Raw genomic sequence first — 16,030 nt, 5'->3', positions numbered from 1 at the left:
AAAAAGTAAAATATGCACTTGAAAGAATATAAAGTTATTTAAGATCAAATAATGATGAAGCTTACAAAATAAGACTTCTTGTCTCAAGACAATCATTATGCAGAGGTTTTAAGAAAGGAGGCTAATGAACGGTCGATACTATTGGTCATATAAAACCATAAGACTGTAACAAGCAATGAAAGAGGGCTTTCAAAAATGACCAGTAAAAAGTGTCCTTAAATCTTCTTAAAATACCAAAATTTCAGCATACTTTTACTTTAATTAGTTCAACACAACGTTAAAAAGACATGTTTCCCAAGGATCGAGCATAGCGATATTTAGGTCCACTAACAGCACCATTTGAAATACCAAGGATGAATCTCCAGCGTTTTATGGGGGGGCAAGAGGGGTCCACATCCAGATAGTCACGGGCCATGGGATATATAATATATTTTTCTCCTGATTATTGGGGGTGGGCAACTGCCCCTCCCTCAGACGACGACTCTATAAAAATACGAATTCCAGATAACCAAACAAAAACAAGAGAAACACAAGAAAATAAAACAAAAAACTAGAAAAAAATTAGGTTAAGACAGGTAACCGTGTGTCTTTTTTTACAGATGCGGCACTGTAGCACTGCCCAAGTAAATCAAGTCCTGCGTTTTTAGGATCTAGTGTCCTTGCTAAGATTTAAAGGTGATTGGAGTACATCCAGCCCCAAATCCGTGCCTTTTCCGTCACCCCCTATCCCTCCCTGACATCTTACCAAAAATTGAGATAGTCTTTTAGTCCAAATAGCAAAAAGATCTAATAAGTTTGCCTCCGGGTATGACAACCTTCACAGCCCCTGGGGCAAGGGCTGTAAATAATGTACACTGCAAATTGTCTACAGAAACATGTAAAAACTCATTGTCTCCAATCAGTTTAAAATTTACATCTATAAGTCTTAGGGCCAAAAGAAACCTAATTTACAAAAAAAAAAACATCTTAAAGCCCAAAGTCCTTCTAAAACATAGACGTGTTACTCCTCTTATGAAACATTATTCAGGGATTATTTCAGCAATGGTCTTCAATGACAAGTAACTGTCGCAAACACAAAAAATAGCAAGTACACGCACCAAAGATTAGGTTTGCTCATAGAATATAATATGTTTATTTGCTTCAATGCGATAAGTTTGTCAGTGTATAACGACAGATATAGTATTTGATTGCAGTTCAGAGGAGGATATTAAATGCTGCAACATGGATGGCATTACTTTGGTAACTTTTTTGGTTTTGCCCATACCCATAAGGCTTTATATTGAGAGGTTATCTATTTCAAGACAATTAACAAGACACTTAGGGACAGACTTAGGTCAAAGTTTGATTGTGTTTACATAATTTTTGTAAGGCATTTGAGAAGGTTTCAACATCTCAGCTGTTGAAACAAATGCCAAAATTATGGGATTTGCTGCAGAACTCTGGCTTGGATTACAGATTACCATATTAGGGTTGACAAGGCAGTATCTGAAGATTTTAGAGACCTAAGGTGAGTACCCCAGGGAATTTGTTTGGCATCAGTGTTATTGTATCTTTTCATTAATGATTTGCTCTAGGTATTCCAGCACAGCAGAATAAAATGTTTGCAAATGCTGTAAAGTTTTATAGGGGGATCTCCTTCCCAGTCGATGTAGCTCTAATATAGGAATAGTTAGATATACCAGTTAATTGGTTTAATTCAGATACCCAGGGAAAATGTCATTTGGCGAATCATTTATTGAGCGCAGTAGCAGACTAGTAGCCTATCTCATAGTAGATTTTATCAGGGATCTTGTTATTATTTTTGAAAGTTGACAAATGTTGTATAAACAAACATCAGCTAAGTCGCGTAAAGCGAACTAAAGTTTGGCAGTCCCCCGTGCGCCGTTAATGGGGGGAGGGCGGCATGGCTGGATATTTTTGTACTTATGTTTGAGTCGGGAGGGGTACCATGATTAATTTTGTCCCAGGCACCACCAACCCTAGGAACAGCCCTGATTAGCACCTCTTGGACTAAGACAGCTTGATACATTTCGAATAGCTACAGAGTACTATTCATACCGAACAACCTCACTAATTTATTCATTTTAGAGACGAGTCACATCCACAGAGGTAAAATGTCATTATGACATGTTGGTGTAGAAGTGTTGAATACGTTCCCCAAGTTTATAAAAGCGAATTAATTTCGCTGAGATCGTTCCCAAAACAACTAAAAAAAATTATTGAGGAGGTTAAAAAGTTGTTTAGTTTTTAGCTCTTTGTTTAGTTTTCTGTGGATTAGGTATGTTTCTTGTTTGACGTAACAATCTTATGAAGTGATATATTTCTTTTTTAGAATTCCCGTATTGGCTGTTTAGAGCTTCTGCTACTTTGGCAGTGCGGAATATGTGCATGTATTGTTTTATTCTATCAATAAATTAAGTCAAGTCAAAATTTACGACTAAAGGCGAAATAAAAAGCCTATGAATGACTCTTAAATGCAGCCTGAAATGGGGTGCACATATACAGTCTATTCTCCGAAAACATTCTTTTTACCTGAAATCATTTGCATATCTCACTCGCTTTAACATCCAAATTTCTAATATGCATAGTCTATACTGTATGTATGTTCAGTAATAAACCAAATATGCTTATCCTGTTTGGCATTTAAGTCTAACTGCTATCCAAAACAGAAAACTATAAAATACTCAGAAGTGGGCATGCCAAATAATGCTTGAGGCGAATCACATTTCCTATAAGCTCTGTTTGCAGTTTGCAATGCTCTTATTCGCATTGCAAACTTTTACTAGAATTTCAAGAGCCACAAAGAAATAGTGAGAATTAAAATCAGTCACAGTGGGCCAAAACAAGTGAATTCAGTCGTCATGCCAATTTCTTTGTCCCCAACCCCCAAAAGCCTCAAACGGTATCAGACAAATCTTTATTTCATAATTTTTGAAGCACTAAAATTATGTAATCCTTGAGAATGTTGGGTAAAGTTTTGATATTTCATTGTATTTAGTGGTGTCGTTTCGAGAGGAGACGGGGGACAGTTGCCCCCCTCCCTATAATTTGCAGAAAAAAGTATTAAATAGCCCATGCCACTTGACTCTCCGGAGGAAGACCCCTCTTGCCCCCCAGTAAAAATGCTGGAGCTACACCCCTGGTTTTATTGTGTATTATATTTTCTTGTCCTGTGACGATAATTGTGTACAATTATTGATGTAAAGAGTATTTATTTATTTATCTCTGAAATTCAGAAGGGGACGGATTATATTTGGTTAACACTTTTCAAAAAAGTAAAGGTATCTTGTTTCGATTTATTTAAGTTTGGACATTATTCGCTCAAATGCCAGAACTCAATTGTACTTAAAATTGTAGCAGCCAAGAGTTTTAAGGAAGTTGGACAGGGTACTTTTGTAAATCGTTCTGTTAAACCATGGAACATGCTGCATGATCATGTAATTTCAACAAATAATATTGAAGCTTTTAAATAGCATTGGTTTGAGCCTCTTTTTACGAAAGGTAACATATGGAAGCCATAACATTTATGTTTTTATTATCATAATTGTTATCTTCTTCATTTTGGAGTATTTTCTTGTTTTATTTTTGTAGTGTAATCAGCCCGATAGAGTAACTTATTAATGGTACCAATCAATACTCAATTAAACGTCTTGCTTAATGTCTTTTTTTGGCTTATTATGATGGTTATTTTTATACTATTATCAAAATGTTGTCTTTATTGTTCATTATTTTATACAGATCTATGAGACTTGTACTATGGGAACTATGGGGTCAACTTGGCTTAATTTTTCCTTATGGAAGACTGTGGACTACACTTCAAGTAGCTCACGGTATTGTATCTCCATATTTCATTGCTGAATTAGAGTAAGTAAGAGTAAGTAAAATTGGTAAAATAAGACAAAACTGGTAAAATAAGGTAATCCCTATGAAATATAGGGTAAAATTGGTGTTTTAGAGTTGCCCTGTAGTTACAAGACCAGTTGAGCATTTCTTTTTAAGCATCAATTTCAGCTTTTAATGAAATTTTTTAATGATTCTGGTTTTCCTGGGCTTCAAAAAGATAAAACCTCTTCATCTAGAGTCTCATCAATTTAATTAACAGTCTAGTTTATCCCTTTGGTTAAAACACATTTATAATGCGTTGTTGAAAGTTTTGCATAACCCCCTCCCCAAAAAGTCCTGGATATGGCCCTGAGGATTATATATCAATTTTTGTATCCACCTTCCCTTGTCTCTCCCTTAGAACTAATTATGTATTTATGTGAAGATTCTTTCAAAACAACTGCTGAAACACAAGGATCGTCAAAGTAAAATAAGAATTTCTTAAAGACACTGTGGTCAGTAACAGCTCTTATTCTTAGGAAAGATTAAGGCTAAATCTTAGGAAAGGGCACTGGCGCTTTCTATTTTCAATCGACTGACCTCCCTCCAAAGTTTATTTGACCAGCCTTTACACATGAAGTGCCTCTAGGATAAAATAAATGAACAAATATTAATACATCGAACCCTTAGGGGGTCTTTACAATAGGTAATACTATACAATTGCCTGTGACTTAAAAAGAAGAGTAGAAATTTCAATTCCCCTTCTAATGAAGATCCAGAATTATCCAAAGGGGAAATAAGAAGGTTCGATCCCTAGCGTGGCAGGTTATTTGGTTTGAGACAGTGGTCACGGGGGTCAGTGGTGTGATTCTGTAAGCTCAGCCAAAGTCAAAACCCAGCTCTAAATGGGTACCTTGAGGAATCTGGGGAAGGTAAGCAGGAAGGGTGTGCGAAAGCACAAGACGGCTGGCCCCCAAACACCTGCTGAACTTCCTGGTGGAAGGACTACGAAACAGAGATCAACATCGCCAGTTCGGACCTCGAGGGTCTAATGCCATCATACTTACTTACTTACTAATGCAATCTTTCGCCGGTCACATGTCTTGTGGGTTATCAAATCGGTTTTCTCTGATCTTACATCCAGATAAAAACTTGAGTATGTTCTGTCTAATTAAAGACAATAGATAATTCTTGTCCAATCTTGTCAGTGAGTAGTCTTCCATTTAATATAGCTTGGTTTTTTGGTTTGCTTGATTCAGTCTTTCTTCTGCTCTGTTGGATTTACTTCAAAAGTTGGTTTTCCCTCTTTTTTTGAGCACTGAAGACTGCTAGGCGGAAGTCCCTGTTAAAATATCTACTTCTGTCATTTCGGCCCCTTCTCTGTCCACTGGCCGACATTACCCTCTTTTTTCAAGGCTATTTAATTTTTTTTGTGTTTGTCATATTTCAATCCTGCTTGTAGCTCTTTATGTTTTTAACAGCTCATATAACTAATATAATTTTATTTTAGCTAATATTCCACCATTTCAAAATTCTTCTCACCTGTACTATTACCTATAATACACTTTATTGTTTTGACAACAGGAGACTGAAGTCACACAGACGACCTTTTAATACAGCTGACGTTATACAGCTATACACACAGAAAATCAATAGGTCATACCCAAACCTGTTTTTGTATACCTTTTAAAGAGAGACAGGGGCGAATCTCCAGCATTTAAATGAGGGAAGGGGGGCAAGAGGGGTCCATATCTGAGATAGTCAAGGGATATGGGTACATAATAATTTTTTCGCTACATTATTGGTGGGGGTACCTGCCCCTCCCCCAAACGATACCTCTGAAGAGAGATCATTTACAGTGTAGCATGTTTTGAAGCTTGAAAATTTCAAGGCGTCGTAAAATATGTCAGTAGAATAAACAAGAGCTAAAAGTTCATATGGTATGAGCTCAAACAAAATTCTAAGAATCCATAGATTGATATAAAAGGAAAATCAGAGGCTTGTGCCGGTCGGGATTTAAAATAAGAGCTCTGAATCACGATGTCCTTCTAAATATCAAATTCATTAAGATCCGATCACCCACTCGTAAGTTATAAATATCTCATTTTTTCAAATTTTTCCTCTCCCTTTAGCCCCCCCCCTTCAGATGGTCGAATCTGGGAAAACGACTTTATCAAGTCAATTTGTGCAGCTCCCTGATACGCCTACCAATTTTCATCGTCCTAGCACGTCCAGAAGCACAAAACTCACCAAAGCACTGAACCCCTCCCCCAAACTCCCCCAAAAGAGCGAATCCAGTACGGTTACGTCAATCACGTATCTACAACATTTGCTTATTCTATCCACCAAGCTTCATCCCGATTCCTCCACTCTAAGCGTTTTCCAAGATTTCTGATTTCCCCCTCCAACTCCCCCCAATGTCAACAGATCTGATCGGGATTTGAAATAAGAGCTCTGAGACATGAATTCCTTCTAAATATCAAATTTCATTATGATCCGGTCACCCATTCTTAAGTTAGAAATACCTCAATTTTTCTAATTTTCCCAAATTAACACCCCCCAGCTCCTCCAAAGAGAACGGATCCGTTCCAATTATGTCAATCACGTATCTAGAACTTGTGCTTATTTTTCCATCAAGTTTCATCCCGGTGTCTCCACTCTAAGCGTTTTCCAAGATTTCTGTTTCCCTCCTCCAACCCCCTATGTCCCCGGATCCAATTCTAGTCGAAAATGGAGCATCTGAGACATAAGATCCTTCAATCACCTATTCGTAAGATAAAAATACCCCAATTTTCACGTTTTCCAAGAATTCCTGTTTCCCCCTCCAACTCCCCTCAATGTCATAGCATCAGGTCGGAATTTAAAGTAAGAGCTTTAAAGCACAAGACCCTTCTAAATATCAAATTTCATTAAGACCTGATCACCCGTTCGTAAGTTACAAATACCTCAATTTTCTGAATTACGCCTCCCCCCCAACTCCGCCAAAGAGAGCGGACCCGTTCTGGTTATGTCAGTCACGTATCTTAGACTTGTTTTTATTCTTCCCATCCAGTTTCATCCTGATCTCTCCGCTTTAATTATTTTCTAAGATTTCCGGTACCCCCCCCCCCCCGATGACGCTGGATCCAGTTGAAATTTAAAATAAGAGATCTGAGTTACGAGGTCCTTCTAAATATGAAGTTTCATGGAGATCCGGTCACTCCTCGTAAGCTAAAAATACGTCGTTTTTTCTAATTTTTCAGAATCAACCCCCCCCCCCCCAATTCTCCCAAATAGAGCGGATCTGTTCCAATTATGTCAATCACGTATCTAAGCTTATATTTCCCACCAAGTTTCATCCCAATCACTCCAATCTAAGCGTTTTCCATGATTTTAGGTTCCCCCCAAAACTTCCCCCAATGTCACCAGATCCTGTCGGGATTTGAAATAAGAGCTTTGAGACATGATACCCTTCTAAATATCAAATTTCATTGAGATCCGATCACCCGTTCGTAAGTTACAGATACCTCATTTTTTCTAATTCATCAGAATTGAACCCCCCCAACTACCCCAAAGAGAGCTGATTCGTTCCGATTATGTTAATCATGCATCTAGGACTTGTGCTTATTTTTCCCATCAAGTTTCATCCCGATCCTTCCACTCTAAGTGTTTTCCAAGATTTTAGGTTTCCCCCTCCCAACTCCCCCCAATGTCACCAGATCCGGTCGGGATTTAAAATAAGAGCTCTGAGACACGATATCCTTCCAAACATCAAATTTAATTAAGATCTGATCAACCGTTCGTAGGTTAAAAATACTTTTATTTTTTCCGAATTAACCGGCCCCCCAATCCCCCCCAGATGATCAAATCGGGAAAACGACTATTTCTAATTAAATCTGGTCCGGTCCCTGACACGCCTGCCAAATTTCGTTGTCCTAGCTTACCTGGAAGTGCCTAAAGTGGCAAAATCAGGTCAGGACCGACAGACAGACAGAATGACAGACCGACAGAATTTGCGATTGCTACATGTCACTTGGTTAATACCAAGTGCCATAAAAATACCGGTAAAATAGGTAAATCACGTATATTACATAAAATACCAATTTTACGGGAATCTGTAAAACTACGGTAAAAAAAAATCAAAATTTTGTACTCTGTTTGTGAATATATCAGGATTTTGGTTATGGAAGTTACCAAAATCCCGTTCATCCTCCCCCTAAATGGAGAATTGCTTTGCTCTTCATTTTCCTTTTTTACACGTTATTGGATTTTGATTACTTCAGACAATTTAGCAATGGCCTTTGCTTTAGCTACCCGTATTGGTGTTTTCGCGATTAATGGTCCATGTTGGACTTTCACATCTCATCACGTTTGATAGTTCAGGTGTTGGTTCAAAAGATTCGTCATTTATAGTAACTGCAACTGCAAATTTTCGTTTTTTGGGGCTTCCAACGGGCATTATCTTATATAAATAACTTATGCGTTGGAAACTCAACAATCTTACTTATGCTATGCATGACATCATACAAGAAAATGCTTATATGATGTACTAACATAGTACATAACGTTGATTGCAAAAACCAAAATAAGGCTCTTAAAGAATTTTCTTAGACTTCTAACCTATCTAGATCATTATATATATATATATATATATATATATATATATATATATATATATATATATATATATATATAAAATGAAAATAAATATATAAATATGACCAGAATGAAATTTTTGTTAACAAACAACTAAATGAACGGCACCAACTAGTCAGAATCAAGCCTTTATTCCTTTGTTTCTATGGTAAATGTGCTGGGAAGTTATAAACAGATAGATAGAAAATATTACTTACAGTATGGCAAGGTGGAGAAAGATCCATATCATCTTCCTTCTGCAAAAGAGAAAAGACAAAGTAAATTTTGGTAAAACCAAGTTGTAACATTAAGTATAATGAACTTTAATTTACTTGGTCATAAACATTGCTTTATTATACAAGTAAATTAAACTGTTGTTAATGTAAGTTCAAAAATCAATGTAAAATGGCCAGACACAGAGTGGTTTTAAAAATGTTCACTGCATGATTTGGGAAAGTAATTTTGTCATTATTGTTCATTAAGTAATGTTCAGTAATGTTCATTAGTAAGACACGCTTATACAAAGTTTAGTATTTCAAATGTGCTGCGTGCTGGAGATTCTACCATAGATTACACAAAAAACAAAACAAAAACAAGTGTGTTCAACTGAAAGTGAGGAGCAACATTAAAACTTAAAATGAACAGAAATTACTACATACATGAGGGGGTTGACCCCTCCTCAATACCTTGCTCATTAAGCTAAAGTTTGACTTTTTGTTGCAGTTATTTAAGAATGACTCTTGAAACGCAAGGGCCGTTTAGTTGGAATAATAAGCTCTTTTAAAAGCTCCAAAGAAAGCAAAAAGAGTGAAGTATTGAGGAGGGGGCAACCCCCTTTATATACATAGTAACTTCTATTCATTTTAAGTTTTAATGTTGCTCCTTACCTTTAGTTGAAAAAAAATTGTTTTTTTCGTAACTTCTGATCCTTTTTTAAATAACGCTGGGAAACTCAGCTCTCCTTCGATGGAAAATTCCCTTCACCCACGAAAAATCTTTCCCTAAAAAGATTCACCCATGTAAACCCCTCCCCACCAGAAAAATCCCCCCCAGAAAAATATGCGTATGCTTCTCAATAGCCAATACTATATGTTAACAGTTGGCAAAGTTTATAGCTTGCAGCTCTTCTCCAAGGAGGCTGTGGGGAGTCAAGTCATCCTCAAAGACACAGCTATTGGAGTTTTCTGACTATGCTGAACAAAATCGATACATCACAACTTTGATCAGACAACTTTGGAAAAAAGATGGCGGAAGAGGTGGGCTAGCTGCCCTCCAATATTTTTGGTCAATTAAAACAGCACAAGAGCTTTAGATTTCTGATCAAATGAGCCTTTTTTGGTCTTCTAGGATCAGAGGGTCAATATGATCACCCCTGGGAAAAAAAAATCAAATAAACACACATCCATGAGTTTGCTTCTAGCAAAAAATGCAAAATTCCACATTTTTGTATACAGGATCTTGAAACCTTTACAGTAGGGTTCTCTGACATACCGAATATGTTGGTGTGGTTTCCATTAATATCACTTGATGTAAATTTTGATAGGTAAAATTAAACTGAATAGGTTTGATAGGTAAAAATTTTTTATATATTTTAAATAGCATCAGAATTCAATCCTTTTGATGCATCCATTGTTATCAAGACACTGTTCCTCAGAGTTTTGGTTACTATTGAGCTGCTTTGCTCCTTACTTACAGTTCATTACCACAAACTGTTTGATAGTTTTGAATATCAATTAATAAATAGCCTCTCTCTGATGGCATTTTTTATAAAAAAGATTTTCTATACAGGAAAAAGGCTCAAACAACATTTTTACAAATACTAGCCCATATTTCTGGATTGATTTACCCTAAGCTTGTTTTTCCATATTTCACCTTTTGTCCTCTATTTCTTTTCTTCGTCATGATCCATAAAGAGTATCACTGCACAGTTATAAGTGAAACGTAATTCAATGTTATTATTTTTTTAAGGCACATGGCTCTCTAACTTAGGCAATACCAGTGTGTTGCCACTTGTTCACTGGATTTGGTAGCTTAAATGCACTAGTTCCAACAATTTGCAAATTCAGTGATTTGATGTGTTCGTTTTGTTCCCATTTGTGGATTTGGTGATCACATAGCACTATTTCTACTCATGTGAAAATTAAGCAATCTTATAAATTCACTTGGAAATTCTATCAGTTAATTCTATTCTGCTAATTCATGATATTTGCAAATCTGGTGATTTAAAATTGAGCCTCTCTCTGATGGCATTTTTATCAAAAAAGATTTTCTATACAGGAAAAAGGCTCAAACAACATTTTTACAAATACTAGCCCATATTTCTGGATTGATTTACCCTAAGCTTGTTTTTCCATATTTCACCTTTTGTCCTCTATTTCTTTTCTTCGTCATGATCCATAAAGAGTATCACTGCACAGTTATAAGTGAAACGTAATTCAATGTTATTACTTTTTTAAGGCACATGGCTCTCTAACTTAGGCAATACCAGTGTGTTGCCACCTGTTCACTGGATTTGGTAGCTTAAATGCACTAGTTCCAACAATTTGCAAATTCAGTGATTTGATGTGTTCGTTTTGTTCCCATTTGTGGATTTGGTGATTACATAGCACTATTTCTGCTCATGTGAAAATTAAGCAATCTTATAAATTCACTTGGAAATTCTATCAGTTAATTCTATTTTGCTAATTCATGATATTTGCAAATCTGGTGATTTAAAATACTAATTGTAGTCTATCAGACACTTTTCATAGTCCAACCCCATTCAAAAATTGTGTTATAGTGTATATACTAAATAAACATTATTTGATGGACAGGGGGGTGATTTCTAAAAAAAAAACAGTTGGACCATTGGTGGCCAATACTTACAAATAAAAAGATATGAAATATAGAAAACTGAACATTTAAAACACAAGTGAAAAAAAGTAAAAGAAAACGAAAACACTTAAATATTAACAGTAAAAGATATCTAATGGACAGAAAACAAATTGATAAAAGAAAATAAAAACAACATATTTACAACAGAAGACAAGTACTTCTAGAAGCATTGGCCACATAATAGCTTAGACCCCTCAGTCTTTTCATCTACAAATAAAAAGAAATTGAAGCATCAAAAAACCTGTAAAATTTGCATAACAACCAAGACCAAACTGCCCCTCCATCATAAAAACAACAACAGATAAAACAATAAATATATCTGAGTAAAGAAACTGCTCATTGAGTTGCTCTGTGTGCATTAAAAACCAGAAAAATGTTCTATACCTTGTAATAAGCAACCTATTTTGATTCACTGAGTTTAATACCTTGATCAAGGTAACCAAGATTAAGTATTCTAATTTAATGGGTAATAATGTTACATGAGACAAATAATCTGAGGTTCATATGGCCACATTTTCATGCAAAATTGGCATTTTTAATTTTCTGTTAATCTTTCTCTAATTTACTCCAAGTGCATGTGACATGACAAAACAACAGCTTGTTTTGAAATAATTAAAATAAGCTTCTAAAAAATACATTCAAAAAACAAAAGTTAGCTTCCTGTTAAATTCCCAGTTCCTATTGCTGTAATTTCTGCATTAATGAATTAGAAGTTCTATATTTTTTGTGTACCAAGTTGGCACGAGCAGTTTTACATCAACAAAAACTGAAGTTGTGTGAATCCAGTATAACATACACAAACATTTTATACTTTCACGCTGGGTTCACCTAGCTGTTGCTTTTTTCTGATATAAAAATCCAAATGTATAGCAAATACAGCAAAAATCCAGAACTATTTATATAGAACTTGCGCTTCCTATATTTTAAAGCATAAACAGCAAAACTAAAATTATGGAATTGGGAAGGAAACCATATTTTCTTTCAAAGGATACATATTTCAATTGCTCAGTTTTATCTCAGAACTGTCAGAACATACGAACTTGCAGCAAAACAAGAGGAAACTTAAGAAAATGCAAAACACATGTTTTGTATAACCTTGCACCTGTGTGAGCGTGGGCTACATATTTCTAGTTATTAATCATTGATGGAAGTTGGAAGAGCGGTCTTACTGTAGAAGAAGGTAATACTGGGGGTCATTGAAGGAAACACTAGTTTAAAACACAAATAAACTTTTTCTAATTCCATTCCTAAAACCAAATTGTTTCACTTTATGCACACCCTGAAGGATAAATATACATCCTGTTTTATATATGATGCAACTCTGTTTATATATGGTACATATGTTTCACAATGTACATATGTATTTGAACTCTTTTCTTTACTGCTTGATCAATATGTAACATTCAAAAATGTCACTTCCCATATATAACCACCACCTCAAGTCATTTTTGAACCAATCCTTATTTTGTCCCCTATTTGCTACCTTACCTGTGAATATGAAAAAACCTTAGTCCCTTCATTATAGAAAAAAACAATGAAATACCCCACTAGTTCACCCCCTTTTTTGATGGTGCTACAAAGGTTCTTGGATTTAATTGCCCTACCCCTTTTTCCAATGTCCCTTCTAACTTTTTATATATGAATATTTATTCTCTTTTTTGTGTTTTTTGCTGATTTTCTCTGCACTCTCTGCTTCTTTAAACATTGCTTTTACTTTTTTAATTTGTGTTTGGTGTATTTTTTTTTTTTTTTTAGTTTAGTTTGACCAGTTTTTATCTTTTTAACTTTTTGAAAAATTTTACTGTTAAAATACAGACTTAAAAATTGTTTGTTTATTTTGCATTATCTGTTTTGTTGTTGTTTTGGCATTTTTGCCTGTTAATGTGTTTCTTTGTGATATTTGTTGATTCTGAAGCACAAATTTGTCCCTTTTAGGTGTATGGTAGTGATTCTTTAAATAATTATCTTATCTTTTGAATGGTCTTATGTAGTCCTAGGCTACAAAAAAATAAATAAAACATTTAAAAATGTCTCACTTTATAATATATAGTGAGTATCAATGAATCACATTTCCTTATTTTTTCCTATTTTTATTTGTTTTCATCAATTATCATGTTATTTATTTTACATACACTAGGGCTACAAAAGACCATTGGGTACAGGGTTAAGGGTGAATTGAGAAAAACATGGACCAAACCATAAAAATTACAACAAAATTAAAAGCAAAAAGTAACTTTCTTTTTATTATAGCATGTCTTGTTCTGAAGAGCCACTATTTTTAACATTTAACAAAATAACCAAAACGAAAATAGTTTTCTTTATTTAGTATAGAGCTATATGAGACCATTAAAGGGGAGTAGGGATGGATTACTAAAAACAAGACCATGAAAATGAACATAAAGCTAGCAAAATGAAAATGTCCCTTTTTTGTTCTAGCATGTCTCTTGTAAAGGTCTCATATAGGAGCTCTCCTCAAGGAGAAATGCTAGAACAAAAAAGGAGACATTTTTATACTGCTATTTTTATGTTAATTTTTACAGTTGTGTTTACATTTTTGACAATATATGCTCAGCACCTCTCTAATGGTCTCACAGAGCCCTAGAATGTATACAAAACTAACCATTAATGATGGAATTTTTACTTCAAAGCATATAGCAAGCTTTAATAATCCTAATTTCTTGTTCTCTCTGTTTTTGAATCAGTTTTATAAATTATTCTGTTAGTTTTTTGGTAAATATTTATATTTTCACATAGTTTAGCTAGGATGAAGTTTTATCCTTTTTCCAAATTCAATTTTTTTCCTTAGAGAGAATTACATTTTGAGCCCTTAAAGGGGCTTAAAGCAGCCTATAGTAGCCAGAAGCTTCTAAAAAAAAAAAATTACAAAAATAATCTTTAAAAACTACAAAAGTTTTGAAAACAATTTTATAAGAATTTTTGAAAAAAGCCTAAAACACCTAAGAAATCATGTCAAGGCAAACTAACATCATTATTAAGGAGCTTCAGAGGTAAAATTCTAGTTAATTGACTTCTTGCTATCTCAGAAAGGGTTTAGGTTAGGAAAATGAAACTTTCAGGGATGAATCTACAGAGTAAAGCATGGCTTGGTAAGGTATTTTGAAGTAACACCTCTACTCCTTCTCCCTATAGAGGGCCCTGACCTTTGATGACCTTTAAAAATATGTGTGTTATAAAAGTGAAACCTTGCAAAATAGATCTTCTGCTTAATTGAAATACAACAAAATTGTTTTCAGCTTCATAACTTTGCTCAGTTCCATTTTATAAGTTTTTAAAGATATGGAAATACATTTCCTAATTTTGAAAAAAAAAACCATTGATATGGCTCAAGATTCTACTCAAATAACAGGAATTGCATTTTCAGAACTAAAGGCAGAGAAAAAGCAACTAGTAACTGAAAGTTAAGGTAAAATGCTGTTTTGTCAAAATTTCAATAGGCATAGACCTGTCATGTAGGCAAATTTCAGGGCTCTCTAGAGGGAGAAGGAGTGGAGGTGGGTACTTTAAAATACCTTCCCAGGACATACTTAACCATGTAGACCCATACCTGAAAGTTTCATTTTTCCTAACCTAAACCCTTTCCAAGAAAACAAGAAGTCAATTAACTAGAATTTTACCATTTCAGAAAGTAATAATTAACATTCCTGAATCAGCTAGCCTACAAATAGTAGTTTTCCTTATTTTTTTAGAATCATTGTTAATTTTTAAACTTCTGATTAGTGTGGGCTATTTTGAGCTTGTTAGAGGACACAAAATATAATTTCCCATAAAAAGGAAAGAGTATAAAAATGTCATCAACTGATGGTATCACTTTATCCTAGCTATATTTTGCAAATATATAAATATTTACTGGTTTTAACTTAGTCTAATGCTAGGTCACCTCATTAGAGGGGTGAGGTGAGAAAGAATAGACAAAACATAAATAAAACCACAAAAATTAACATGAAATTAGCAATCTATAAGCATCCCTATTTTAACTCCAGTGTGTCTCATTCTGAGAAGCTGCTATTCTAGAAATTTACCTTGTCTCCTTCTTGAAAGCTATTCTGAACCTTTGACAGGATAAATTTTCACAACAGCAATATGATATTGGCCATGGAAATAGCATAAAATAAGGAATCTGAATGTACCAACTACTTTTATTAGTATATTTCTTTCAAAAGAAGCAAATTATTAAACATTTGCCCTTGCTTTATCTAATTAGCTTACCTTAAACTCCTGAAGACAGTCTAGCACTGCAAGATTGCTTAGTGTCCCTTTCCCAACTAAGCCTTCACATAATCTTTGCACATCTTCCTTGCATTCTTTTGTCTCAGCAATCGGTGGACCAAAAGCATCTGCTTCAATCCCAATGATAAGCAACGAGGCGAGAATACAGTACATGCTTGAGTTTTTCATTTCTGTGGAATTGACCATGCCCTGGGCACTTCAAAAATCGCTATCAAAAAGCAAATAACTAAATCCCTATCAAACAATTCACGGTAATGAACTTTAAGTAAGGAGCGATGTGCCTCAATGGTAGCCGAAACTCTAAGAAGCAGCCTTGACAACAATAGATACATAAAAAGAATTGAACGTTAGTGTTTATTTTAAATATGTGAAACTCATCGAATTTGATTTTACCAATCGATAGTTACAAGCCTGAGAAAATTTGCCCAATTTTTGAAAAAGGGGGAAACACCCCCAAAACATCAAGCGATCT

General features: G+C 34.8%; 1 protein-coding gene across 1 annotated transcript in view; it reads right to left on the bottom strand.

Annotated features, from left to right (window-relative positions):
* The window catches only part of LOC136033219 (Golgi apparatus protein 1-like), a 123,581-nt gene extending 107,798 nt beyond the window's left edge, over positions 1-15,783 (bottom strand). The window contains exons 1-2 of the mRNA XM_065713929.1: positions 15,538-15,783; positions 8,655-8,693 (exon numbers count right to left, since the gene is read on the bottom strand). Coding sequence (XP_065570001.1) covers positions 8,655-8,693; positions 15,538-15,744 — 246 coding nt within the window. The 5' untranslated portion in view covers positions 15,745-15,783. The remainder of the gene's footprint in view (positions 1-8,654; positions 8,694-15,537) is intronic.
* Between the last annotated feature and the right edge of the window lie 247 nt (positions 15,784-16,030).

Source organism: Artemia franciscana, chromosome 11 (assembly GCF_032884065.1).
Source record: "Artemia franciscana chromosome 11, ASM3288406v1, whole genome shotgun sequence".
Taxonomy (NCBI): Eukaryota; Metazoa; Arthropoda; class Branchiopoda; order Anostraca; family Artemiidae; genus Artemia; species Artemia franciscana.
The sequence above is the reverse complement of the archived record's forward strand: the minus strand, read 5'-3'. Positions and strand labels throughout refer to the sequence as shown.